Here is a 27,746-nt window from a genome sequence, read left to right on the forward strand (position 1 = left end):
TGTTTGGGGGGGGGGGGGGGGATGGAGGCTCTCTTAATTAAGAGTACCTCTTTTATTTTATTGTCATGGAGGGTCAAGCAAGGGAACTGTCCCGGAAATGGGAAATAAGCCATGAACTGGATTCAGTATTTACTTTATTGTCATGGAGGGTCAAGCAAGGGAACTGTCCTGGAAAAGGGAAATAAGCCCATGAACTGGATTCAGTATTAAAAAGAATCATGGCTGCAAGACACATGTCATTCTATACTGGGCCAAACCCATAGGAAATATAACACCAAGAGTGAACCCTAATGGAAACTGTGGACGTTGGGTGATAATGATGTCTCCATGAAAGTTTATCATTTGTAATATATGTATCGCTATGATATAGGATGCCATTAGTCGGGGTAGGGTGAGTTGGGGAGAATACATTGAAGGAAAAAAGAAACATGATCAAATATATAGGCTAACTGCTTAGGGTGTGATGGTTCTCAAATTAGTTTATTGAAAAAATCTCAAACCCCAAAGAAAGTTTTGAAAATGTGAGATGGTGTCATGCCTGAGAGTTTCCTAGGCACTGGTGTGTTTCTCTTAGCCTGGTGCTTTACCAACTTTGGAAGTCCCTCAAGGCCTTTCTGCTCCATGTCCAGGATGGCTGTAGCACTGTACCTCTAACCTTAGAGGCTACCATTAAAGTTTAGTGCAGTCATTCATACATCCATCATCTACTGAGTGCCTCCTCTGTGCAGAGCCTTGTGGCCGGATGCTAGAACCACAGGCAAATAAGACCCTGCCCTGTCCTCAAGGAGCTTGTAGTCTAGTGAGAGAAACAGGATGACAGAGCTAGGAAGGCTGTGAGGAGCAAGGTGATGTTTTTCCATTGCCAGGACTGAGCTCTGAGCCAAGAATAGGGAACCCTTCTCCTTAGCTCCCAACCCTGTGCTCCCTTGGGAGGAAGAATGACTATCAATAGCCTGTCCAGCTTCCTCAGCTATAGATGCTGACTTGACCCCAAAGATTCTAATGGAATTGTTGATAACCTCACAGCAATTACAATCTTTTTATAATACAAATCAGATCATGTTGGCTGGGCGCAGTGGCTCACACTTGTAATTGTTGCACTTTGGGAGGCTGAGGCAGGAGGATCACTCGAGCCCAGGAGTTCAAGACCAGCCTGGGCAACATGGCAAAACCCCGTCTCTACAAAAAATACAAAAATTAGCCAAGCATGATGGCACACCCATGTTCCCAGCTACTTAGGAGCTGATGTGGGAGGATCGCTTGAACCCAGGAGGTCAAAGCTGCAGTGAGCCGTGATCATGTCACTACACTACAGCTTGGGCAACAGAGTGGAACACTGTCTTAAAATAAATAAACAAACAAACAAAATCTTGGCATTTCCCTTCTTAATGTCTCAAATCGTTACTGTGGTCTTTAAAGTAGATATAGCCTCTATCCACCTCCCTACCTGCATCTGGCCTTCCCTTGCTAATCCTCAGGCCCCACTGTCTTCATTCACTTCCCTGAACCTGCTGAGTTCTTTTCCTCCCTCAGGCTGGTCTTCTCATGGACTCTTCCTTCTGACTCATGTCCCCATTTTTCATATCCTAAGGGTCTCAGCTCAAATTTCAGGGCCTCGGGCTTTCTCTGACCTCTCTTCTTTCTACTATGACAGCTGCTTATTGCTTTCACAGCAATGTAACAATGTTTATCACTTTATTTACTTTGGTTTTTGCATGTTTTCATGTGATAGGGTCTTTTTTTTTATCCTGCCACAGAAACTGGCATGGGAGGCACTTGGTAAACATGGGTTCAAGTGAATGGCATCTCAGAAATCTGTACTGCAGCAGTGGGAGCAGGAGTATCCAGCTCCTAGTTGGCATGAGGCAGAGTGCTACTGCCTTGTCTCACATAATGCGCAGGCTGCTCTCTGTATTGCACACATTCAGTGGGTCACGCACCATTGAGAATGTCATTAAGAAAGTAAAATTGGGCCACGTGCGGTGGCTCACACCTGTAATCCCAGCACTTTGGGAGGCTGAGGCAGAAGGATCCCGTGAACCCAGGAGTTCAAGATTGCCATGAGCTATGATCCTGCCACTGCACTCCAGCCTGGGTGATAAAGTGAGATCCTGCCTCCAAAAAAATAATTAATAAATAAAGTAATTGTGAACAGTTACAAACCAGGCAAATAATCACGGATTACTGTGAAAATATGGAGCTGTTTCTATAGCTGCATAGTTGCTATTGGTCTAATTTAGTTGTGAAAAAAATTATGTCAAATCTTCAATAAAGTCCCAATTAACATCAAGTAGTGACAGCATAATAAGGGAAAAGCTGTTATCTTTTGTTCTTAGTGTAGAGGTCTTAGGAGTGGCTATGGTAAATTATCTCATGATCAAGATTGATCTCCAGATGGTTGGTGGGAGAGTTAGGAACGTAGGAGCTGTCTGAGTAATAGAGATATAAAAAGGGTATACAGTTGCATAGTGTAGCTTAGGAGAAGGTTGAGAAGTAGCACAATTGAATAAAATGAGCAGGGAGCAAGTTTTATAATCAGAGCAGCAGAGCAGAGTAAAGAGTATGCAGGGCCCCCAGAAGGACCAGTGAGACCATCCAGGAGCAGCGGGAAGCTGCTATGAGGTCCTCAAGAGAGGCTGCACAACCTCAGTGCTGAATACTATGTGCTGGCACACCTCAGGTTCCTGAGCTAGATTTTACTCTGGTGCAGAGTTTTGCTTAGAACTTGTTATTTTGTTGGACCTCCAGGAATGGCTTTGTATCAGCAGTTCTCGTGAATACCAATAGCTGTGTACCTCGTGTTTAGTACCAGGAAAGAGGAACTTAGAAAATCCTATATTAGGTTGGGCACAGTGGCTCGTGCCTGTAATCCCAGCACTTTGGGAGGCCAAGGCAGGAGGATTGCTCGAGCCCAGAAGGTCAAGGGTAAATTATGATTGCACCACTGCACTCCAGCCCGGGTGAGGGAGTGAGACCCTGTCTTTAAAAACAAAAAAATAAAGAAAGAAATCTTATTTTGACTCTAGACCTAAGATCATCTTGGCCAGAAGGAAAATGTTTCAGGCCATAGATACTAGGAATATTAAGTCTGAGATGAACCCCAGTATTTGAGATGTTACTGATTAGTTGATTTCTTTTTCCATTTTCTATCTTCTGGCCATCCTCCTACTTTGTTTCCCAGTGTATTTTCCTTCCTTCTGAGAAATGTGGCGGCTAAAGTGATCCCAAGGCAGGAAGCAGGATGCATGTCAGTGATAACGACCTTGTTGCCAGGATGCCCCAGACTGACCACAAGCAGTGCCTTTCTTTCTTGTCTTTGGAGTGCCCAGCTCTGACACGCTCCTGTTTACTCATCCAGCCATTTGACAATATGGTAAAACAGGAAATACACAGCCCTTGTAATCAGGGAAGTCTGGAGAGTTCTCATGCAGGAGGGTTATTGACTTTGGGTTGGACCCTTTCCTTTCCCATGGGAGTGGGATAAGCCAGCCTAGCCAAGGAGACCTGGAGAGAACTTGGGTCCCAATGGGCTAAAACTGGAGCCAGATGAGCCTTTAGGGAACTCTAAAAATCAAAATGGAAGAGAACAATTTCAAAGATTATGCCCAAAAAGTAAGACCAGCTTCAAAAAAGAGAGAAACCAAGAGTCAAAAGCTGGGAAGAATTAGAAAGGAATATGAATGCTCTGGGGTGTTTTGATCATGGCTCTAGAATGTCCTGGGTGCACGTGTGGGAAGTGGATTTGTTGGCGTGGATGGAAGTTAGGAGCAGGAACTGTGCCATCCTCCTGGGTACAGCAATGTTATTTCATCAGTCCAGAAGTTTGAGCTGGGAGTTAGGGATTCGATATCAGCATTTTCAGAAATGAGTGGGGGACAAAATAAATGGAATCTGACTGACAGGATGAAGTGGGAGATGGCAGCAGAGGATGCATCTGTGGGAAGCACAGAATGCCTTGTTGCTCACAGACCCCCACTATCTATCTCCAAGTATAGTGACCCTGATTTTTCCTTACAATCACGCCTGCTTTGGTGACTCTAGACTGGTAGCTATGTCCCCGGGTCACTACACTAGCCCACCTGACCCCAGATGTGGCATGCTAGTTGTCTGCATTCCCAATTTAGAGGAAGTACCCCAGGGGCTCACCAGTTTGTTACTCAGGAACCCCGGTGCTGTTTATATGAACCTGCTTTTAACATTTGCAGGGTCCAAGACAAGAATACAAATAGAAGTCCACATACCACATTTTCCAAATGTTTAAAGGCTAACAAACCATTAAAATATGCTGTATCCTCCTTTAGATATACCTAGAAGGCCAGTATTCTTGGACTTCCAAGAGTTCCATGCAGGGATATTGATCTGTCCCATACTGCCAGGGCCTCAAACACACATGTTGGACACCCAAGCCCACATATCCAAGCTTCATCCAGGCTCCCCCACAAATAGCCTCCCCTTGACCTGGGGGTACACTCCCAGCAGCGTGACCTGCCTTCAGGAGGATAGACATAGGAAGGGGCTTATGGAGGCCCTAGAGGCAGGCACGGGGCTCTTTGGGCAAGACATTCCAGGGTCCTAGGTTCCTGAAGTGTGGTCTAGAAAGTGGCCTATATGCTAGATGGGAATATCCCTTTGGCCTCATGGTTTCTCCCGAGAGGTGCAGCCACAGGAAGACTAGTATGGGGTCCTCTAAAGTGCACGACTCAGTGCAGGACCTCTCCTGCCCAGACCCAAGGGCAGTACCTCCAATAGCAAAGGGGTAGAAGCCACCATTGCCCTCTGTGTTTAAGGACTATAGTCTCAGATCTCTGTGTGGCAGAATGCAGGATTCCTCCTGCAGTGTTCCTTCCCTCTGACAGTTACTTATCGATGTTGGCACCATCCTGGCCATACAGGAATCTCAGTTGGATGTGAACTGGCTTAATCATATGGGTCTCAATGGCCAGAACTGCATTCTCTGCTCAGTCTAGTTACCCTACCAATAAGGCAGTAGTACTCAATATTTTTGTTTTTCTTCTGATTTAAAGGGAGAGTCTTTATCCCTAAAGAAAAGCCTGTAGAAACTCGTAAAGAAGAAAAAGTGACCCTTGACCCAGAACTGGAAGAAGCTTTGGCCAGTGCCTCTGACACCGAACTCTATGATCTTGCAGGTTAGTCCTGAACTCTGGGAACTTTCCTGTCTAGCTCCATGACCTCCCAGCATGCACTGGCACCCATGCCAGCAGCCTTTGAGCTTCTCTGTAGGTAGGAGAATAGCAGGTTGACACCAGCCATTATGGAGCTGTCAGTCTTAATGCAGGTGACTTAACCTCTCTAAGCAAATGTTATTTTGCTCTATTTCAGCTGCAAATAATACCCATCCCGCAAAACTCAAGAGTTACTGTGAGAAATTAAAGCAAACAAATATGAAGGAGTGTTGAGAACTTAAAAAATAAAACAATGCCAAGATTTTGTTTGTTTGCCACCCTCAGTGGTGATTTTGTTCCAAAATTTATTTATAGATGATCTGAATTTTAGATAAGAAAGAGTGTCGTGTATTGCCCATGTTATTGTGGCAGATAGAGAGCAGAGAGAAAGTTCTTCAAGAGAGTGGTAGTTGACCTGCAAGACAGCACCTCTTAGACTGGCTGGGTGTCAGTGTGGTCACCATCCAGAGTCTAGTTCCCATCCCTAAACTGTGGGAGCTCTGGACTGGAAATCTGATCTTATCAGTATACATGGAAGTAGTCAGATTGGAGCAAAGTGGTGGGAACTGATCCATTAGCCCAATTCACAGATAACAGATAAAAACGAAAACCTGGCAATGGGAGCCAAATTGTAATTAGAAGTTACTTGGTGAGCATGGAGCCAGAGCAAGAAGATGTGTTCGTTGTATGGCCTCAGTGTTTATCAAATGGGACATCTTCTCCTTCTCCTGTCCCCTTCACAGAGACACAGTGACAACTTCTTTTTTTTTTTTCTTTTTTGAGACAGAGTCTCACTCTGTCACCCAGGCTGGAGTGCAGTGGTGCAATCACTGCTTACTGCAACCTCTGCCTCCCGAGTTCAAGCGATTCTCCTGCCTCAGCCTCCCAAGTAGCTGGGATTACAGGAGCCCGCCTCCACGCCCAGCTAATTTTTGTATTTTTTGTGGAGACGAGGCTTCGCCATGTTGGCCAGGATGGTCTCAATCTCTTGACCTCGTGATCCGCCCACCTCAGCCTCCCAAAGTGCGGAGATAACAGGCATGAGCCATCACGCCCAGCCCACAGTGACAAATTTTTTTTTTTTTTTTTTTTTTTTTTGAGACGGAGTCTCGCTCTGTCCCCTGGGCTGGAGTGCAGTGGCCGGATCTCAGCTCACTGCAAGCTCCGCCTCCCGGGTTTACGCCATTCTCCTGCCTCAGCCTCCCGAGTAGCTGGGACTGCAGGCGCCCGCCACCTCGCCCGGCTAGTTTTTTTTTTTGTATTTTTTAGTAGAGACGGGGTTTCACCGTGTTAGCCAGGATGGTCTCGATCTCCTGACCTCATGATCCGCCCGTCTCGGCCTCCCAAAGTGCTGGGATTACAGGCTTGAGCCACCGCGCCCGGCCCACAGTGACAAATTCTTATTTATTTAACAAGAATTTGTAAAGCACTTAGAATGGTGCCTGACACATAGAAAGTCATTTAATCTTGGTAATAAAGTATAATTATTATCCCTGTTTTACAGATAAGGAAACGGAGACTCAGGCATTTAACAACTTCCCAAGTCACACAGTTTAACATGTGTCAGAGTCAGGATTCTTGACTGCTCCCAAGTCCCCCTCTTCACCGGGTCCTTGCTAGCTCTGACCATTTGCCCTTCCTTGTGCTGTGCCAGCTGCCTCCCTCCTTCAATATGTAGCTTACAGTACAGCTGATGAGCATCTCAGAGGCACTCCTCTGCCACCTGTCAACAGATTATTATCCCTTCTGGGATCCTTCTCCAGATGGCCAATGTCATCTAGAATTTCATTAGCAAAGGGAAATCTGCATAGAAGCTGCAGGTTCAGTCCAGCACTGCGTTCGTTCTTCCCCAGTGTTGTTTCCTGCATCCTACGCTGCCTCCTGGTGCAAGTTCTGTGTAATACAGGAAGCTGAAAATCTCAGTACGCTTAACTGACCTTTTATTGCTGATGTTGCTTTTTTTTCCCCACCCTGGAATGCTCTAGAGACAATTATATTTGGTACTGAGAGATGAGGAGGCTGACATTGAAAGAGGCCTCTGGAAAAATATATGCAGTCATCTATATAATGTTAGATCTTGAAAATCATTAGTCTCAGTCCTACCTTCTCATTTTACAGATGAGAAAACTGAAAGGTTGAGTCTATTTAACTAGGAGGTCTAGGCAGATTTTCAGTAAATTGTGGCCATAACTAGGCCACCGTTCCTCAGACCCTAAATGGTTCTACATGTGGAGATGTAGAAAGACATGAAGATTACTGGTGGTCTTGAAAGGAGGGTTTTCAAATAAGTGTGTTTAACACTATACATGTACCACACACTGTGCAAGGAAAGAAGACTCAGGGACTTACATTTATGATGTAAAGAATTGTTCTTCAAGGGGCATATTAACAATGTGGACATCCTCATGTGCTTCTCCAAACATAATGCTCATTTGTTGACTGTCTGTTTTTAGCTGTCCTTGGAGTACACAATTTGCTCAACAATCCAAAGTTCGATGAAGAAACAACCAACAATAAAGGTGGCAAAGGGCCTGTCAGAAGTAAGTTGATGTGGAATCTGTAGTTTTGTAAAGCTTTGGAGCCTCCAGGGTTGCTGGCAGGAGAGAGGCCTGTTGACTCTTGCAGGCTTTGCACTCTGTCATTTGGCTAGGATACAGAGCAGCTGGCAATGAAAGCGCCACCTGGCGGTGAAACTAGTACAAATCAGTGTGTGTTGCCCAGAACACTTTCTTGGTAGGTCTGTTTAGTCAGAAGATGAAATTGTTGATATATGGATCTGCATTAAATGATATAATCCATATTCATGAAAAAAATGCTGATATGAGATTGCTTAGTCATCACAAGATGCAGAGTTTCATGTTCCTAAGGATGTTTTAATCAATTATGGCAGCTTAAATAAGTTACCTTCTCTATTTGAGTGTCTGTCTCAGTAATAGAGCTTATCGTTAGAATTTGAATGCCCACTTCCCTCAGTTGGCATGAAAGACATGCTGGCATGGACTTACGTGCACAGGACATTCCACACCACCATCTTCTATGCCAACATTTCCTGTAGCAGTAAACAATTAATCAGACTTTTTTATTTATTCATTCATCAGTCATCCACTAAATACCTACTATGTGTCAGGAATGTTCTAGGATTAGGTACAAAGATGAAAATGGTCCTTGCCCAAAGAAATTTATCTGTCTGGGGTAAGGAAGGACCAATATTCAGGTCATTTCAATACAGTGTGACCCATATGCTTTGAAAACTCATAGAAAATTACAGCTTTTTTTTTTTTTTTTTGAGATGGAGTCTTGCTTTGTCACCCAGGCTGGAGTGCAGTGGCGCGATCTGGGCTCACTGCAACCTCCACCTTCTGGGTTCAAGCAATTCTCCTGCCTCAGCCTCATGAGTAGCTGGGACTACAGGCGTGTGCCACCACACCCAGCTCATTTTTAGGATTACAACTTTTCTTAGGTTAATTTTATTTTATTCACTTAATAGAGACTTGGGAGATGCTTTCTAATCTCAGTAGTGTATATATGAAATATTATTTATAGTGGTAATTTAGACACACAATGAGCAATATTCCTTTTATTTTTTGAGATAGAGGCTTGCCCTGTTGCCCAGGCTGGAGTACAATGGTGCAGTCATAGCTCTTTGCAGCTTCCAGCTGCTGGACTCAAGCAGTCCTCCTGGTCAGCCTCCTGAGTAGCTGGGACTACAGGTGCATGCCACCACACTCAGTTAATTATTTTTATTTTTATTTTGTAGAGACAGGATCTTGCTATGTTGCCTAGGCTAGCCTTTCTTGTTTCTTATACTTATGGATAAAAAATGCTCATCCTTTTTAGCTTCAGCATCAAAGGGTAACATTCTGACAATGTTTGCTGTTAACAATCTGATGCATAACCTTCTGGACATTTATACATGCACATACACACAAATATTAACTTGTCTTCAAATTGTGGTCTCTTATCAGTACCTATAGGTTTCCTTCATTCTTTTAATGAGTAGATAACTTTTTTAATGGATACATAATGAAGATCCTTTTTTTTTTTTTTTTTGAGGCAGGGTCTCATTCTGTTGTCCAGGCTGGAGTCCAGCGTCACTACCATGGCTGACTGCAGCCTCAGACTCCTGGGATCAAGGGATTCTCCCACCTTAGTCCCCTGAGCAGCTAGGACTACAGGCAAAATTACACCTGGCTAATTTTTAAAATTTATTGTAGAGACTGGGTCTCACTATGTTGCCCAGCCTGGTCTCAAACTTCTGGCCTCAAGCAACTCTCCTGCTTCAGCCTCCCAAAGTGCTGGGATTATAGGTGTGAGCCACCATGCCTGGCTCATGAATAGATTCTTTTAATGAATAGACAATGAGTTGTTATGTGATGATGCTATACTTTATTTACCCATTTTCATATCGATGGACATTTTATCATGTTTTGCTGTCACAAGTAATATATCAGGGAACAGGGAATATCCGTGAATATATATCTTTATGTATCTGTGCTATTTTTGTGGATAAGACTTCTGTAGAATTGCTGGGTCATAGAACATGCACATCTTAAATTGTGATAGATAATGCCAAATTACCCTCCCAAAACATTTGCATCAGATGACATTCTCGCTTACAGAGAAGTAGGAAGATGCTTTTTCCTCCACATTGTTGCCAACTCCAAATGTTATCTTGTTTCACACTTGTTTGTTAATGAAATGGTATCTCCTTTCTTTATTTTGGAGCTTAGTTACTTTTTTATATTTTTGATTGAGTGACAGATTCTTCTGATCGTATTATTGGTTCATTTTTAATTGGGTCGCCTTATTGATTTCTAAGAGCTCTGTGTATGTTGGGATGTTAATCCTTTGTATCTCTGTTAACTTCCATTCTTCTGTTTTATCGCTTTCTCTTCCCATACCTTCCTTAAAACTAAAGCTCCAGAATAGAACTCAGAGGAGGGTAGGGTATGATCAAGAGGCCAGAGGGGTATTAGAGTTTGGGAAGTGAAGACTTATTGTGGTGTCTGATTTGTATCTCAGATCCTGAAGTCTAGTTAGTATAGTCTGACAGATGTCCATATGGAGCAGCAATAACTGCCCATGGATATTTTGAACATTGGAGTTTGCTGCAGGGCCTCCTGAACTTTTGGCTCCATGCAGTGTTAGCCCCAGGGAATTCTCATTGCAGTTGAGAAACACCAGCCTTCCAAACTGTGACTCAGAGCTACACCACTCCCATGCTTGCTCAGCTGAGGATAAACCTACTGTCATTGCTATTAAAGTCTTATTGGAATCAGAGCATATGAAAGAAATGTCATTTTTTGGGAAGTTGCCACTGATTTTGATAGGAGAGACTTTGCATTTTTTTTAAATGAAAACTTGTGTTTTAGATGTTGTCAAAGGTGAAAAGGTAAAGCCAGTATTTGAGGAACCACCCAATCCCACAAATGTGGAAATAAGCCTGCAGCAGATGAAAGCCAATGATCCTAGCTTGCAAGAAGTCAACCTCAACAACATTAAGGTATTTCATTGTGATTATCATCAGTCACTTAATTTATCATGAGGTCAGAAAACTTACCAGAGATGACCAATTGCTTGTTTTCGCACCTGTTTGCAGTTCTTTGTAGTCACTGAGTTGGAGTCAAGGTATCCTATTCAAAAGAAGTGGGTTTTGGAAAACAGTGATTTCTATAATTATTTGAAAAGAATCACCGTACCTGAGTTAAGCGTAGTACATTAGTTATATCTATTGCTGAGTAACAAATTACTCCAAAACTTAGAGGCTTCAAACAAGAGACATTTATTATTTCACACACAATTTTTCAGTGTCAGGAATCTGGTAGTGGCTAGCTGGATAGTGTGGCTCAGGGTCTCAAATGAGGTGACAAGGAAGTTGTCATCCAAGGCTGCAGCACCAGGCTTGCCCAGGGCAGGAGGATCCAGTTCCAAGACGGCAGATTCATGTGGCTGTTGGGAAGAGGCCTCCATTTCTCACCATGTGGCTCCCCAGAGCAAGTGATCCAAGACAGAAAGATGAGAAAGCAGGAAGCCACAATACCTGTTTTGACCTGGTTTCTGAAGTTACTGAAGATGTTGTTACTCCCACTTTATTCAATTTGATAAGTCATGCCACTCTCAAAGGGGAAGAGTAGAAGAGAGAGAAAGAAAGAGAGAGAGAGAGAGAGAGAGAGAGTGTGTATAAATATTACTGAAGTCTCTTTTGTTTATTATTTTTGGGCCAGTGCTTAGCATTTAATAATAACCAACTTTTATTGAGTGTGTACTATGTGCCATGTCCTTTACTAAATACTTGGAATTTATTGTCTCATTTAATTATTAGTGGGACTTAAAGAGTTGTTAAGGTCATAGAGCTAGCCTATAGTGCAGCCAGGACTCTTCTCCACTTCTAACTGCACCCCATATTGTATCCTTCCCCAGTGGTCATTACTGTGGTAAATGATCTAGAAAAAGGACTAAAAGATGAATAAGATTTTTTCAGTCTTTACTCTGAAAATATTATACTAGGAGAAAAACACTAAACAGATAATTATAACATGATGTGGTGAGCCCCTAAATGTCATTGAATTGCAAGAAAGAAAAATTTTAATGCTACCTAGGAGATCCAGTAAACAAAGGTGATGATATTACATATGAGTCTTGAAAGATGAGTAGGAATTAATGAGAGAAAATGACAAAAGGAATTTCCAGGCTAAAGGGAAAGCATATGTAAAGGTCTGAAAAAGAGAAAGACTGTGGTATATTAAAACAATGGCAAGTGTATCAGTCTGGCTAGAATATAGAGTGAAAAATAAAAAGAGGGAGGTGTAGTATGTGCATACTTTCTTGGTAAGGGAAAACAGACAGACGACACTCAAGAGGTACCATCGTGGTAGACTAGATTCCCCTATTGGACACTAAGTGGTGCTGTTGGCTCAGGATAGCTTGGTTGCTGAAGGCTAGGTAACGACCCTCATTTAGAAGGGATATCATGTATTTATCTACACACATATGGTATTTAAAGGTTGTGGGTTCTTACCTTGGCAAAAGTGTGCCATAGAATGGGTCATCAACTAGCCATGTCTTCTCTGTCTTAGAACATTCCAATTCCAACCCTGAGGGAATTTGCAAAGGCTCTGGAGACCAACACTCACGTGAAGAAGTTCAGCCTGGCCGCAACTCGCAGCAATGACCCTGTGGCCATTGTGAGTAGAATTCTTAGAAATATAACATGAAGTTATTTAATCCACTGGAGGCTCTATTTAATTTGTTTCATTAGCTAACAATTTTTTAGATCTGGTAAACTTACATTCTACACAGTTAATGAGCAAAATTATAGTTACAATGCAATAGTAAAACTTCAGAACCAAACTGTCAGATGCTTTAAGTTATCTGGAATTTTGTCAGCATTACAATTTTCAGAGAAAGAAACAAGATAAGTTTGGCATTTAACTAACTGAATATTTAGGGTTTGTTCTGTGCTTAGGATACATTTTCTAAAACTTTTGCATCTGCAGTCATTGCATATTATGACCTTAAAATCCTTCAGGAACTAGGCACCTATAGAAATATTGAAAGAGCTGGGCGCAATGGCTCACGCCTGTAATCCCAGCACTTTGGGAGGCCGAGGTGGGTGGATCATGAGGTCAGGAGTTTGACACCAGCCTGGCCAATATGGTGAAACCCCATCTCTACTAAAAATACAAGAACTAGTGGGCATGGTGGCATGCGCCTGTAGTCCCAGCTACTCAGGAGACTGAGGCAGAAGAATCACTTGAACCCAGGGGGCGGAGTTTGCAATGAGCTGAAATCATGCCACTGCACTCTAGCCTAGGCAACAGAGGGAGACTGTGTCTTAAAAAAAAAAAAAAGAAATATTAAAGTATATTTTAATCTTTGAAATGGATTAATGTGTGTCTAAAATATCTTAGACAACGAAATCGTGAAGCATTTTGTGTTTGACACCTTGTTAACCAGAATATGAAAAAAATAGCCAGCCGGATGTGGTAATGCACAACTCTGGTCCCAGCTACTTAAGAGGCTAAGGTGAGACAATTGGCTTGAGCCCAGGAGTTCTAGGCTGCAGTGAGCTATGATCGCACCTCTGCACTCCAGTCTGGGCAATAGAATGAGATGATTGATCGATCGATCGATAGATAGATAGATAGATAGATACATAGATAGATAGATAAAAGAAAAATAGCCAACTAAAAGTTCTGTTCTTCCTATACATTTTAGATAATTTAGCCAAATAAGGAAGTCCCTTGACCCAGGTAAATACTTACGCCATCACTATCATGATTTTTATTCTTCCTATCAATAGCCAATTAATAACTCCTATTAATAGCTAATTTATTGAGGAATTAGTAAATACCAGCACCGATCTTTGTGCTTTCCACACAGCATCTCATCCATTTGTCACTGTAATGCTATGAGTATATACTCTTATTAGTTCCAACTTTAACAAATGAGAAAACAGCCTCAGAGAGGTTAGGTAAGTTATCCAAGGTAATAAAACCAGTAAACGGCAGAGCCAGAATTCACTACCAAGTCTTTCTGGTTCTATAACCAGGAAGTGTAACCATCAAGCTATGCTAGATTTACACACAATGACTGGCTTTCATACATTTGCTAAAATATGTCACTTATCAAAAGCCTGGGCATCAACCTGTTGTTCTGTGGCATTTAATGCTCAGCCCTTGAATCAAGTTAGAAAAACAAAAGTTGGGCTGGGCATGGTGGCTCACACCTGTAATCCCAGCATTTTGGGAGGCCGAGGTGGGCAGATCATGAGGTCAGGAGATCGAGACCATCCTGGCTAATATGGTGAAACCCCATCTGTACTAAAAAATACAAAAAATTAGCTGGGTGTGGTGGCGGGCACCTGTAGTCCCAGCTGCTCGGGAGGCTGAGGCAGGAGAATGGCGTGAACCCAGGAGGCGGAGCTTGTAGTTAGCCGAGATCACACCACTGCACTCCAGCCTGGGCGACAGAGCGAAACTCCATCTCAAACAAAAAAAAAAAGAAAAGAAAAGAAAAACAGAAGTTGTCTTGACTTGATCTTTTGATTTAAAGTAACGTGCCTTTTGGAAGATCTAAAATAGCATTTAAAACATGACATGAAAGTAATGACTACCTATCATGGTCCTGGCACAGAATAGCTGTTTGAAAGTACTTGTTAGATAAATGAATGATCATAACCTCCAACCTCTAGCAATAGAGAATATTTCTATGGTGATCACAGCAAACTTGAAATAAGCACTCATGTAAAAGAGGAACCAGACTACAAAAATCAATGTTTTTACCAGCAGTTATTACATATCTAAATCTGTAGATTGAAAGCAGTTTTGAATTTGAAACCTGTCATTAAAATAGAAAGATAGCAGAACTAGATAATTGGTAAGGTGAAATGAGCAGTTTAAGGATTCTTATCTCTGTATGATTTTGTGCTATTTCTGCCTTTTAGTAGATGTTTTCAGTAAAGCAAAATATTCACAATATACTTTGTATGTAAATGAATAAAGGGATAAAGAAATGATTTGTCACTTCTGTTTAATATATTATTTTGAGTAAAATTGCAGGGGTGGGGTTAGTTCACAATCAACTGTCAACACTACTGGTAAATAATCTAATAATCTAACTCCTATTCTAGACCAAATAGATAACTTACTAAGTGGATTAAATAAATTCCAAATATAATAATCACTTTGATGCTGTTTTTAATGCAACAACTATGTGTTGAATGCCTATCATATGAAAAGCACTACACTAGGAGCTGGATTCTTTTGGTAACCCTTTTCAGGCAAATTTGACCTTTTGTAACTTGCTTTTTAAAGAATACTTTATTTGGTAACAAATGTTGGCAAAGGTGTGGAGAAAGGGGAACACTTGTATACTGGTGGTGGGAATGTAGAGTAGTACAGCCATTATGGGAAACAGTATGGTGGTTCCTCAAAAACTGAAATTAGAACTACATATGATCCAGCAATCCCACTGCTGGGTATATATCCAAGAGAAAGGAAATCAGTATATTGAAGAGATATCTGCCCTCCCATGTTTACTGCAGCACTGTTGACAACAGTCAAGATATGGAATCAACCTAAATGTTCATCAACAGACAAATGGATGGAGAAAATGTGGTATATATCCACACTGAAATATTATTCAAACATAAAAAAAGATGAAATCCTGTCATTTGCAGCACCATGGATGGGACTGGAGGTCATTGTGTTAACTGAAACAAGCCAAGCACAAAAAAATAAATATAGCATGTTCTCACATGTGGGAGCTTAAAAAAAGTGGTTCTCATGGAGGTAAAGAGTAGAATGGTGGTTACCAAAGCCTGGGAAGAGAGTGGGGACAAAGAGAAGTTGGTTAAGAGGTACAAAAATACAGTTAGTTAGAAGGAATAAGTTGTTGTATTCAATAATTTATTATAAATTTCAAAATAGCTAGAAGAGAAGAATTGTAATGTTCCCAACACAAAAATAAGCCTTTGAGGTGATGGCTGTCCCAATTACTACAATTTGATCACTGCATACACATTGTATAAAGGTATCAAAATATCACATTTACCCCCAAAAATATGTACAACTATTATTTATCAGTAAAACATTTTTAATTTATTTGGTATAGTCATAGTACAATCTATAAAAAATAGAGGGACCACAGGAAGATATACATATATATATATTCATTTATGTGGATAGAGTTTTCAAAACATGATTTTGCTACTGTTTTCTGAAGAGCATCACTCCTAATAGAAATGTTTCACTTGTCCTCCATTCCAGTTCTAAGATGTGTCACACCACCCTCCTCCCCTCCTGACTCCCCCAATCCCCCCTCCTCAAGGGTAAGCAGAGAAGAGAGGCAGAACCAAGGGAACAAAGTGATGATTTTAGGAAAGGTTTTCTTGGTTGTCACTGTGCCTAGGTGACTGTTTTATTGGGAGCCCTGGCAGAAAGTCTTCATTTTTAGCATTCAAACATGAGGTAAAAAGGCGTTTCTGGTGGATGACATTTGTGGACCTCAAACCTTATTCTGCTTTCATATTATAAATTATTATTCTGATATATTGTTAGAATCAGTGAAGCCCTGTGTGACTGGCATCCGTTTAGACATGTGCCCATTTAAGGCTGTTTTACATTCAATCAGAAAACATATTTTGGGGTTTGTGGTGAACACAAGCCATTTTAGAGATGAGGCAACTGAGACTCAAAGATGCTGAACTAAGATTACACCGCATGTGGCCAAGCCAGGATGCAAATGTAAGTCACCTGTGATTGAGTTTAGTTTACTGTGCCCCAAGCACTTCCATATAACCACATCTATAGTAACTGAGCATTCAAATGGAATTTGTCCCCACTGAATGCCAATGGGGAGAAGGCTCAAATGTATTTAAAAAGCTACTGTTATTTACAGTGCGCCATATAAAAATCAAGAGTTTAGGACAGCACTGTTTATTAGAACTAAAACTTGAGAGGTTACTTCCAAGATAGCCGAATAGGAACAGCTCTGGTCTACAGCTCCCAGTGAGATCGACGCAGAAGACGGGTGATTTCTGCACTTCCAACTGAGGTACCTGGTTCATCTCAATGGGACTGGTTGGACAGTGGGTGCAGCCCACGGAGGGTGAGCTGAAGCAGGGTGGGGCATCGCCTCACCCAGGAAGCACAAGGGGTTGGAGGATTTCCCTTTCCTAGCCAAGAGAAGCCATGAGTGACTGTATCTGGAGGAGCAGTACACTCCTGCCCAAATACTGTGCTTTTCCCACAGTCTTCACAACCAGCAAACTAGGAGATTCTCTCCCATGCCTGGCTCGGCAGGCACCATGCCCATGGAGCCTTGCTCACTGCTAGCACAGCAGTCTGAGATCCACCTGAGATGCTGGAGCTTGGCAGGGGCAGGGGCGTCTGCCATTGCTGAGGCTTGAGTAGGTGGTTCTATGCTCACAGTGTAAACAAAGCAGCAGGGAAGCTTGAACTGGGCAGAGCCCACCACAGCTCAGAAAGGCCTACTGCCTCTCTAGATTCCACCTCTGGGGACAGGGCATATCTGAACAAAAGGCAGCAGACAGCTTCTCCAGACTTAAACGTCCTTGCCTGACAGCTCTGAAGAGAGCAGTGCTTCTCCCAGCATGGCATCCGTGCTCCGATAATGGACAGATTGCCTCCTCAAGTGGGTCCCTGACCCCTGTGTAGCCTGACTGGGAGACACCTCCCAGTAGGGGCTGACAGACACCTCATACAGGCAGGTGTCCCTCTGGGATGAAGCTTCCAGAGGAAGTATCAGACAGCAATATTTGCTGTTCTGCAGCCTCTGCTGTTGATACCCAGGAAAACAGGGTCTGGAGTGGACCTCCAGCAAACTCCAGCAGACCTGCAGCTGAGGGGCCTGTCTGTTAGAAGGAAAACTAAAAAACAGAAAGGAATAGCATAAACATCAACAATAAGGACATCCACACCAAAACCCCATTTGTAGGTCACCAACATCAAAGACTAAAGGTAGATAAAACCACAAAGATGGGGAGAAACCAGAGCAGAAAGGTGGAAAATTCCCAAAACCAGAACGCCTCTTCTCCAAAGGAACACAGCTCCTCACTAGCAAGGGAACAAAACTGGACAGAGAATGAGTTTGACGAGTAGACAGAAGTAGGCTTCAGAAGGTTGGTAATAACAAACTTCTCTGAGCTAAAGGAGCATGTTCTAACCCATTGCAAGGAAGGTAAAAACATTGAAAAAAGGTTAGATGAATGGCTAAATAGAATAACCAGTGTAGAGAAGAGCTTAAGTGACCTGATGGAGCTGAAAACCACAGTACGAGAATTTCATAACTGAAAACCACAGTACGAGAACTTCATAAAGCATACACAAGCTTCAATAGCCAATTTAATCAAGTGGAAGAAAGGATATCAGTGATTGAAGATCAAATTAATGAAGTAAAGTAAGAAGACAAGATTGGAGAAAGAAAAGTGAAAAAAAAAAGTCCTCCAAGAAATGTGGGACTATGTGAAAAGACCAAATTTACGTTTGATTGGTGTACCTGAAAGTGACGGGGAGAATGGAACCAAGTTAGAAAACACTCTTCAGGATATTATCCAAAAGAACTTCCCTAACCTAGCAAGGCAGGCCAACATTCAAATTCAGGAAATACAGAGAACACAACAAAGATACTTGTCGAAAAGAGCAACCCCAAGACACATAATTGTCAGATTCACCAAGGTTGAAATGAAGGAAAAATGTTAAGGGCAGCCAGAGAGAAAGGTCAGGTTACCCACAAAGGGAAGCCCATCAGACTAACAGCGGATCTCTCGGCAGAAACCCTACAAGCCAGAAGAGAGTGGGGGCCAATATTCAACATTCTTAAAGAAAAGAATTTTCAACCCAGAATTTGTTATCCAGCCAAACTAAGCTTCCTAAGTGAAGGAGAAATAAAATCCTTTACAGACAAGCAAATGCTGAGAGATTCTGCCACCACCAGGCCTGCCTTACAAGAGCTCCTGAAGGAAGCACTAAACGTGGATAGGACCAACCAGTACCAGCCACTGCAAAAGCATGCCAAATTGTAAAGACCATCGATGCTATGAAGAAACTGCATCAATTAATGGGCGAGATAACCATCTAGCATCATAATGACAGGATCAAATTCACATGTAACAATATTAACCTTAAATGTAATGGGCTAAATGCCCCAATTAAAAGACACAGACTGGCAAATTGGATAAAGAGTCAAGACTCATCAGTGTGCTGTATCCAGGAGACCGATCTCATGTACAAAGACACACATAAGCTCAAAATAAAGGGATGGAGGAAGATCTACCAAGCAAATGGAAAGTAAAAAAAAGCAGGGGTTGCAATCCTGGTCTCTGCTAAAACAGACTTTAAATCAACAAAGATCAAAAGAGACAAAGACGGGCATTACATAATGGTAAAAGGATCAATTCAACAAGAAGAGCTAACTATCCTAAATATCTACACACCCAATACAGGAGCACCCAGATTCATAAAGCAAGTCCTTAGAGACCTACAAAGAGACTTAGACTCCCACACAATAATAATGGGAGACTTTAACACCCCACTGTCAATATTAGACAGATCAATGAGACAGAAAATAACAAGGATATCCAGCACTTGAACTCAGCTCTGGACCAAGAGAACCTAATAGACATCTACAGAACTCTCCACCCCAAATCAACAGAATATACATTCTTCTCAGCACCACATCGCACTTATTCCAAAATTGACCACATAATTGGAAGTAAAGCACTCCTCAGCAAATGTAAAAGAACAGAAATTATAACAAACTGTCTCTCAGACCACAGTGCAATCAAACTAGAACTCAGGACTAAGAAACTCAATCAAAACCGCTCAACTACATGGAAACTGAACAACCTGCTCCTGAATGACTACTGGGTACATAACGAAATGAAAGCAGAAATAAAGATGTTCTTTGAAACCAATGAGAACAAAGATACAACATACCAGAATCTCTGGGACACATTTAAAGCAGTGTGTAGAGGGAAATTTATAGCACTAAATGCCCACAAGAGAAAGCAGGAAAGATCTAAAATTGACACTCTAACATCACAATTAAAAGAACTAGAGAGGCAAGAGCAAACACATTCAAAAGCTAGCAGAAGGCAAGAAATAACTAAGATCAGAGCAGAACTGAAGGAGATAGAGACACAAAAAACCCTCCAAAAAATCAATGAATCCAGGAGTTGGTTTTTTGAAAAGATCAACAAAATAGACCGCTAGCAAGACTAACAAAGAACAAAAGAGAGAAGCATCAAATAGACGCAATAAAAAATGATAAAGGGGATATCACCACCGATCCCACAGAAATACAAACTACCATCAGAGAATACTATAAACACCTCTATGCAAATAAACTAGAAAATCTAGATGAAATGGATAAATTCCTGGACACATACAACCTTCCAAGTCTAAACCAGGAAGAAGTTGAATCTCCGAATAGACCAATAACAAGTTCTGAAATTGAGGCAATAATTAATAGCCTACCAACCAAAAAGAGTCCAGGACCAGACAGATTCACAGCCGAATTCTACCAGAGGTGCAAAGAGGAGCTGGTACCATTCCTTCTGAAACTATTCCAATCAATAGAAAAAGATGGAATTATCCCTAACTCATTTTATGAGGCCAGCATCACCCTAATACCAAAGCCTGGCAGAGATACAACAAAAAAAAGAGAAATTTTAGGCCAATAATGATGAACATCGATGCAAAAATCTTCAATAAAATACTGGCAAACCGAATCCAGCAGCACCTCAAAAAGCTTACCCACCATGATCAAGTCGGCTTTATCCCTGGGATGCAAGGCTGGTTCAACATACTCAAATCAATAAACATAATCCATCGCATAAACAGAACCAACTACAAAAACCACATGATTATCTCAATAGATGCAGAAAAGGTCTTCAACAAAATTCAACAGCCTTTCATGCTAAAAATACTCTCAATCAACTAGGTATTGATGGAATGTATCTCAACATAATAAGAGCTATTTATGACAAACCCACAGACAATATTATACTGAATGGGCAAAAACTGGAAGCATTCCCTTTGAAAACTGGCACAAGACAAGGATGCCCTCTCTCAACACTCCAATTCAACATAATATTGGAAGTTCTGGCCAGGGGAATCAGGCAAGAGGAAGCAATAAAGGGTATTCAAATAGGAATAAAGGAAGTCAAATTGTCTCTGTTTGCAGATGACATGATTGTATATTTAGAAAACCCCATAGTCTCAGCTCCAAATCTCCTTAAGCTGATAAGCAAATTCAGCAAAGTCTCAGGATACAAGATCAATGTGCAAAAATCACAAGCATTCCTATACACCAAGAACAGACAAACAGCCAAATCATGAGTGAACTCCCATTCACAATTGCTACAATGAGAATAAAATACCTAGGAATAGAACTTACAAGGAATGTGAAGGACCTCTTCAAGGAGAACTACAAACCACTGCTCAAGGAAATAAGAGAGAGAGTACACAAACAAATGAAAAAAACATTCCATGCTCATGGATAGGAAGAATCAATATCATGAAAATGGCCTTACTGCCCAAAGTAATTTGTAGATTCAACACTATCCCCATCAAGCTACCACTGACTTTCTTCACAGAATTGAAAAAAACTACTTTAAACTTCATATAAACCAAAAAAGAGCCCACATAGCCAAGACAATCCTAGGCAGGAAGAACAAAGCTGGAGGCATCACACTACCTGACTTCAAACTTTACTATAAGGCTACAGTAACCAGAACAGCATGGTACTGGTACCAAAACAGATACAAAGACCAATGGAACAGAACAGGGGCCTCAGAAATAACACCATACATCTACAACCATCTGATCTTTGACAAACCTGACACACACAAGCAATGGGGGGAAAAGATTCCCTATTTAATAAATGCTGTTGGGAAAACTGGCTAGCCATATGCAGAAAACTGAAACTGGACCCCTTCCTTAAAACTTATACAAAAATAAACTCAAGATGGATCAAAGACTTAAATGTAAGACCTAGGACCATAAAAATCCTAGAAGAAAACCTGGGCACTGCCATTCAGGGCTTAGGCATGGGCAAAGACTTCATGTCTAAAACACCAAAAGCAATGGCAACAAAGCCAAAATTGACAAATGGGATCTAATTAAACTAAAGAGGTTCTTCACAGCAAAAGAAATAAATTATCATCAGAGTGAACAGGCAACCTACAGAATGGGAGAAAAATTTTGCAATCTATCCATCTGACAAAGGACTAATACCCAGAATCTACAAGGAACTTAAACAAATTTATAAGAAAAAAGCAAACCCCATCAAAAAATGTGCAAAGGATATGAACAGACACTTCTCAAAAGAAGACATGTATGCAGCCAACAGACACATAAAAAAATGCTCGTCATATCTGGTCATTAGAGAAATGTAAATCAAAGCCACAATGAGATACCATCTCATGCCAGTTAGAATGGCAACCATTAAAAAGTCAGGAAACAACAGATGCTGGAGAGGTTGTGGAAAAACAGGAATGCTTTTACACTGTTGGTGGGAGTGTAAATTAGTTCAGCCATTGTGGAAGACAGTGTGGCAATTCCTCAGGGATCTAGAACTAGAAATACCATTTGACCCAGCAATCCCATTACTGGACATATACCCAAAGAATTATAAATCATTCTACTATAAAGACAGATGCACATGTATGTTTATTGTGGCACTATTCACAATAGCAAAGACTTGGAACCAACCCAAATGCCCATCAATGATAGACTGGATAAAGAAAATGTACCACATATACACCATGGAATACTATGCAGCCATAAAAAACGATCAGTTCATGTCCTTTGCAGGGACAAGAATGAAGCTGGAAACCATTATTCTCAGCAAACTGTCACAAGATCAGAAAACCAAACACTGCATGTTCTCATTCATAAGTGGGAGTTGAACAATGAGAACACATGGACACAGGGAGGGGAACATCACACACGAGGGCCTGTGGGGGTTGGAGGGCTAGGGGAGGGATAACATTAGGAGAAATACCTAATGTAGGTGACAGGTTGATGGATGCAGCAAACCACCATGGCACATGTATACCTATGTAACAAAATTGCACATTCTGCACATGTAACCCAGAACTTAAAGTATAAAAAAAAAAAAAAGAAATAAAACGTGAGCAACAAATGTAAGCCCCACGTATAAATTTAAAATTTTTAGTAGCCATATTTTTAAAAAAATTGAAAAGTAGACAAAATTAATTTTGGTAGTAAATAGATGCTCCTTGACTTACAATGGGGTTATGTCCAGATAAAGCAATTGTAAACTGAAAATCTTTATCTGAACATAGCCTCATCATAAGTCAAGGAGCATACTGAATGAGTATCGCTTTCACATCATGGTAAATTCCAAAAATCGAAAGTGGAACCATCATGTCAGGAACTCTCTGTATTATATTTAAACCAATATATCCAAAATGTAATTTGAAAAAATAATGAGGTATTTTGCATTCTTTTTTTCATACTACATCTTTGAAATCCAGTGTGTTTTATGTTTGCAGCACATTTCAAATCAGACTAGCCAATTTTCAAGGGCTCAATAGCCACATTTCTCATGGCTACCATTTGGCCAGTGCAAAAATTCGCATTTCCCTAGAATCCTATAAAGTACAGAGAGCAAATCCTTCTCTTTAAAGATGTATTTCTACTCTATTTCAGTGACATTTAAAACATCTAGTCTTTGTTTTAGTAATGTTATTATTCCCAGCACATGTAATATGCTCAAATATTTGCTGAACTGAAATGAACCTGGGCCTGTAGCCCAGGATTGTGTTTGGCTGGCTCGCCCCTGTTTTGTGGAGCATAAGAAAGTGTTTTCTCAAGTTTAAAAGAAATTGGCAAGATCCTGGCAACTCGCCAGGAGGTCCTGCAACTTTCTGTAAAGGCCTAATTGCTCTGACATTTTGTTATTCTAATAATGAGAGTAAATCCCAAAGCTTGGAGTGTCCAAAAGGAAAGTCCTGATGCATCCCTCTCTGGTGATCAGATTAAAATGTATAGATTTAATTTTAATTAAGGACCTAGCACAGAATAAATACACTTTAATTTACATGGTGTGCCATAGTGTAAATCCAAATTCTTGAGCTTTCTTTGCAGTACAAGCAACTGCCTGATCAAGATACAGGATTATTCTTCTAGTCCAGTGGTTCCCAACCTGGGGCAATTTTGCCCTCCAGGGGACATTTGGCAGCATCTGGAGATATTTCTGGTTGTCATGACGGGGAGGAGTGCTGTTGACATCTAGTGAGTCTCAGAGGCCAGAGATACTGCTAAATATTCTTCAGTACACAGGACAGCTTCCCACAACAAAGAATTTTTGACCCCAAGTGTCAGTCATGCTGGGGTTAAATAACCCTGTTCTCATCCAATGTTGGGACTTCTCATCTTCTTTCTTCCTGTCTTTTCCACTGTAAAAACAATTAAAATAGTTCAGAACTTTTTTGTTCTACTCCCCAGAAGCAATCACTATTAGTAGTTTGTTTTTCATTCTTCTAGTTGTTGTCTTTATGACTTTAATTAAAGTGGTTACTGGCTCATGCTTGTAATCCCAGCACTTTGGGAGGCTGAGGCAGGAGGATCACTTAAAGCCAGGAGTTCAAGACCAGCCTGGGCAACATAGAGAGACCCTGTTTCTATACCAAAAAATGGAAAGAAAAAAAAAAGTGGTTGTCAACCCTAACTGCACATTATTCACCTGGAGAGCTCTTCAGAAATGCAGATGGCCATTCCACAGCCTCAGAGATTCTGATTCAATTCTTCTGGGGTAAATTTTTTAAAGCTCTCAGGCCATTCGAATGTGTGGTCAATGTAGAAAATCACTAATACACAGAAATTCATATTTTTCATTTATCATCTTAGAAAATTTTTTATTCTCTATTATAAATGATGAGGGCAGTTCTATACTTACTTTATTTTCCATTCCTCCTTTCTCTTCCACTTCCAAATTGTAGATATTACATTATTTTCACACTTGTGAGCTTTATACATTTTATGTAATTATATTCTATGTTTGTATATAGATTGATTCCAAAAATTAACCTATTAGCAGCATTTACAATTATATGACTATATAAATATAAATCTCCATTCCCATGGACCTTACAATCTAGTGACTAGTGCTGACCTGATTTTTGATCATTTGCAGATAACTTATTTTTCCTTGCAAGAAATTTTTAGTACTCTCTTTCCCTTTGGAATTCTGAAATTTCACTTGTCTGTTCACTTAAGAGTCGTTTTGGGCCAGGCACGGTGGCTCACGCCAGCACTTTGGGAGGCCAGGGCGGGTGGATCACCTGAGGTCAGGAGTTTGAGACCAGCCCTGGCCAACATGGTGAAACCCCATCTCAACTAAAAATATAAAAATTAGCTGGGTGTGGTGATGGGCCCCTGTAATCTCAGCTACTCAGGAGGCTGAGGCAGGAGAATTGCTTGAACCCAGGAGATGGAGGTTGCAGTGAGCTGACACAATGCCACTGCACTCCAGCCTGGGCAACAAAGTGAGACTTCGTCTCAAAAAAAAAAAAAAGAGTAGTTTTTATTCATTCTGCTGAGTGTCTAGTGATTTCTTTCAGATAAAGATCCATAACTTTCTTCATCTCTGGGAAATTTATTTTTCCTCCTTAGTTAGTTGATAACTTCTTCCTTTCTGTTTTCTTTCTTTCTTTCTCTTTCTTTCTTTCTTTTCTTTCTTTCTCTTTCTTTCTTTCTTTCTTTGTCTTTCTCTCTCTCTCTCTTTCTTTCTTTCTTTCTTTCTTTCTTTCTTTCTTTCTTTCTTTCTTTCTTTCTTATCCTTCTGGAACTCTTCTTAGATGAATGTTGAATCTCTGCATCTTTCATCCACATCTCTTAAGGTTTTCTCATAGTTTCTATCTTTGTCTTTTTGCTGCATATCCTTGGAAATATCCTCAGTGTTATCTTCTAGATCACCAACTTGGTCTTCAGCCATGCTTATTTTGTAATTCTAGATGTCTATTATTTTCTTTTATTTCAATGTAGTTTTTAAAAATTTTCAAAATGTTTTTTTTTCTCTCTCTCTCTCTCTTTCCCCTACTTTTCTCTCTTTCTTTCCTTTTTTTTTTTTTGTGGGGTGGGGAGGAAAATAATACATAATTAGAATTTTTACATTTGTGCTGTTTCTTCTATGGCATATTGTCCTGCTTGGTCAACTTTATTCTTTCATGATGTTGGTTTTCCTAAAATGTCTGGCAATTATTGGTTGCCTGTTTATATTTTTGAATGGAGAGCAAGGTTGGTTTGTATAAACCAGGATCATTTCTCCTGCAGTTATATCTATCTGTTTTACCAGCAGACCTCTCCCTTAAAAAGGAGGCCCCTTTATTTTTCTCCATTTGTCACCATCTGATAAGCTATATATTTTATTTACTAATTTACTGACTCTGCCCTCTTGCTCAAATATAAGCCTCTCTGAGGACAAGGATTTTTGTTTTTTTCTACTGCTAGAGCACAGAAGCCTGACAAATAGTCTTTTTTGAATGTATGAGTGAGACCTTTTTTCAGCAGCAGGTATGCTGACCTGCCATCTTCTCTGCAGTATGTGTATAAGGAGCCCACAGGCAGCCTGAGAGTCCCCTGCAATCACTACAGTTAGGAGGACTTCATTCTGGGAGGGACACCTTTCAATATATAGTAGTCCCCTTATCTGCAGAGGATATGTTCCAAGACCCCCAGTGGATACCTGAAACCACAGATAGTACCAAACCCGATATGTGCTGTGTCTTTTCCTATACTACACACCCATAATAATGTTAATTTTTAAACTAGGCAAGTAAGATATTAATAACAATAACTAAAAGAACAATTGTAATAACAATATGCTGTTATAGAAGTTGTGTGAATATGGTCTCTCTCAAATATCTTACTGTTCTATCCTCCTCCCACTTGCGATGACGTGAGATGGTAAAATGCCTGTGTGATGAGATGAAGTGAGGTGAATGACATAGGCAAAGGGACTGTGTTAGGCTACTGTTGCCCTTCTGACCATTTGTCAGAAGTAGGATCATCTGCCTCCAGTGATCCTGGCTCATCCAGCCATGACGATGTCAATAGTTGGATGTCAAAAGTAGGCAATGTCATTGGTTCATAGGCAGGGACAGCATGGAGATACTGGACAAAGAGTTGATTCACCTCCTGGGCGACATAGACCACAAGATTTCATCACACCACTCAGAACAGCATGCGATTTAAAACTTAAGAATTGTTTAATTCTGAGGTTGTCCATTTAACGTTTTCCCACTGCAGTTGACAGCAGGTAACTGAAACCGCAGATTGCGGGGAATACTGTACTTCCTTCCTGGCAGAGCTGCCTTTCCCCCTTTTCCCCCCACACTGTACTGGTATGAAGGTCTGGAGGCGCCTCCATTTCCGCACTGCTTCTCTCACAGTTCACAGCACCTTCACCAGAGGCTCTTCCTGGGAGACTTCATTGATAGCTGTGCTGGCAGCTGCTCTTTTTCCTGGAAGGTGCTGGGAGGGATAGTATGCTCTCCATCTGCCCTGGCTGTTCCATCTGTTCCTAAGGCAGTTCTTTAAGGAATTGCCCCAAATGGAACCTATCTCTAGCAGCTCAGGCAACAACTTGCTTGTGCTGATTTATCTGTCAATCTTTCTATTTTCTGTATTTCAGCAATTTCTCAAGATAATGGCCTTTTGTTTTGTTTTCTTGCACTGTGAGAATTTCAGTCTCTTAAAAATTATATTATTTCTTCCTGGTGGTGGGAAACTTTGAGAGTAAAGAGAGCCGGCAAGTGCACATGTGCAGTCTGCTGTCTCAAACTGGAGTCTCCCATGGGTTTGCCACCCTCAGTGGTGATTTTGCTCCAAAAGTTATCTTTTTAAAATTCTGATTTATAGATGATCTGAAATAATATAACTAAATCAGTAGTGTCCAAGTACTAGTCAATGGTAAAGTTTTTCTTTTAATCAATTCATAGTAAAAGGAAAAAAACTGGGTTTTCTGGGATTATGTCCTTTCTACCTTTTTTCTAATGTTAAAACGTGTTTT

General features: G+C 41.0%; 1 protein-coding gene across 2 annotated transcripts in view; it reads left to right on the forward strand.

The window, feature by feature from the left end:
* The window catches only part of TMOD2 (tropomodulin 2), a 64,606-nt gene that overhangs the window by 20,796 nt on the left and 16,064 nt on the right, over positions 1-27,746 (forward strand). For both annotated transcript variants that reach the window (XM_017886158.1, XM_017886159.1), the window contains exons 4-7: positions 5,025-5,147; positions 7,637-7,723; positions 10,556-10,686; positions 12,260-12,367. In XM_017886158.1, the coding sequence (XP_017741647.1) occupies positions 5,025-5,147; positions 7,637-7,723; positions 10,556-10,686; positions 12,260-12,367 (449 nt within the window). The remainder of the gene's footprint in view (positions 1-5,024; positions 5,148-7,636; positions 7,724-10,555; positions 10,687-12,259; positions 12,368-27,746) is intronic.

The sequence above is a fragment of the Rhinopithecus bieti genome, unplaced genomic scaffold (assembly GCF_001698545.2).
Source record: "Rhinopithecus bieti isolate Rb0 unplaced genomic scaffold, ASM169854v2 scaffold_14454, whole genome shotgun sequence".
Taxonomy (NCBI): Eukaryota; Metazoa; Chordata; class Mammalia; order Primates; family Cercopithecidae; genus Rhinopithecus; species Rhinopithecus bieti.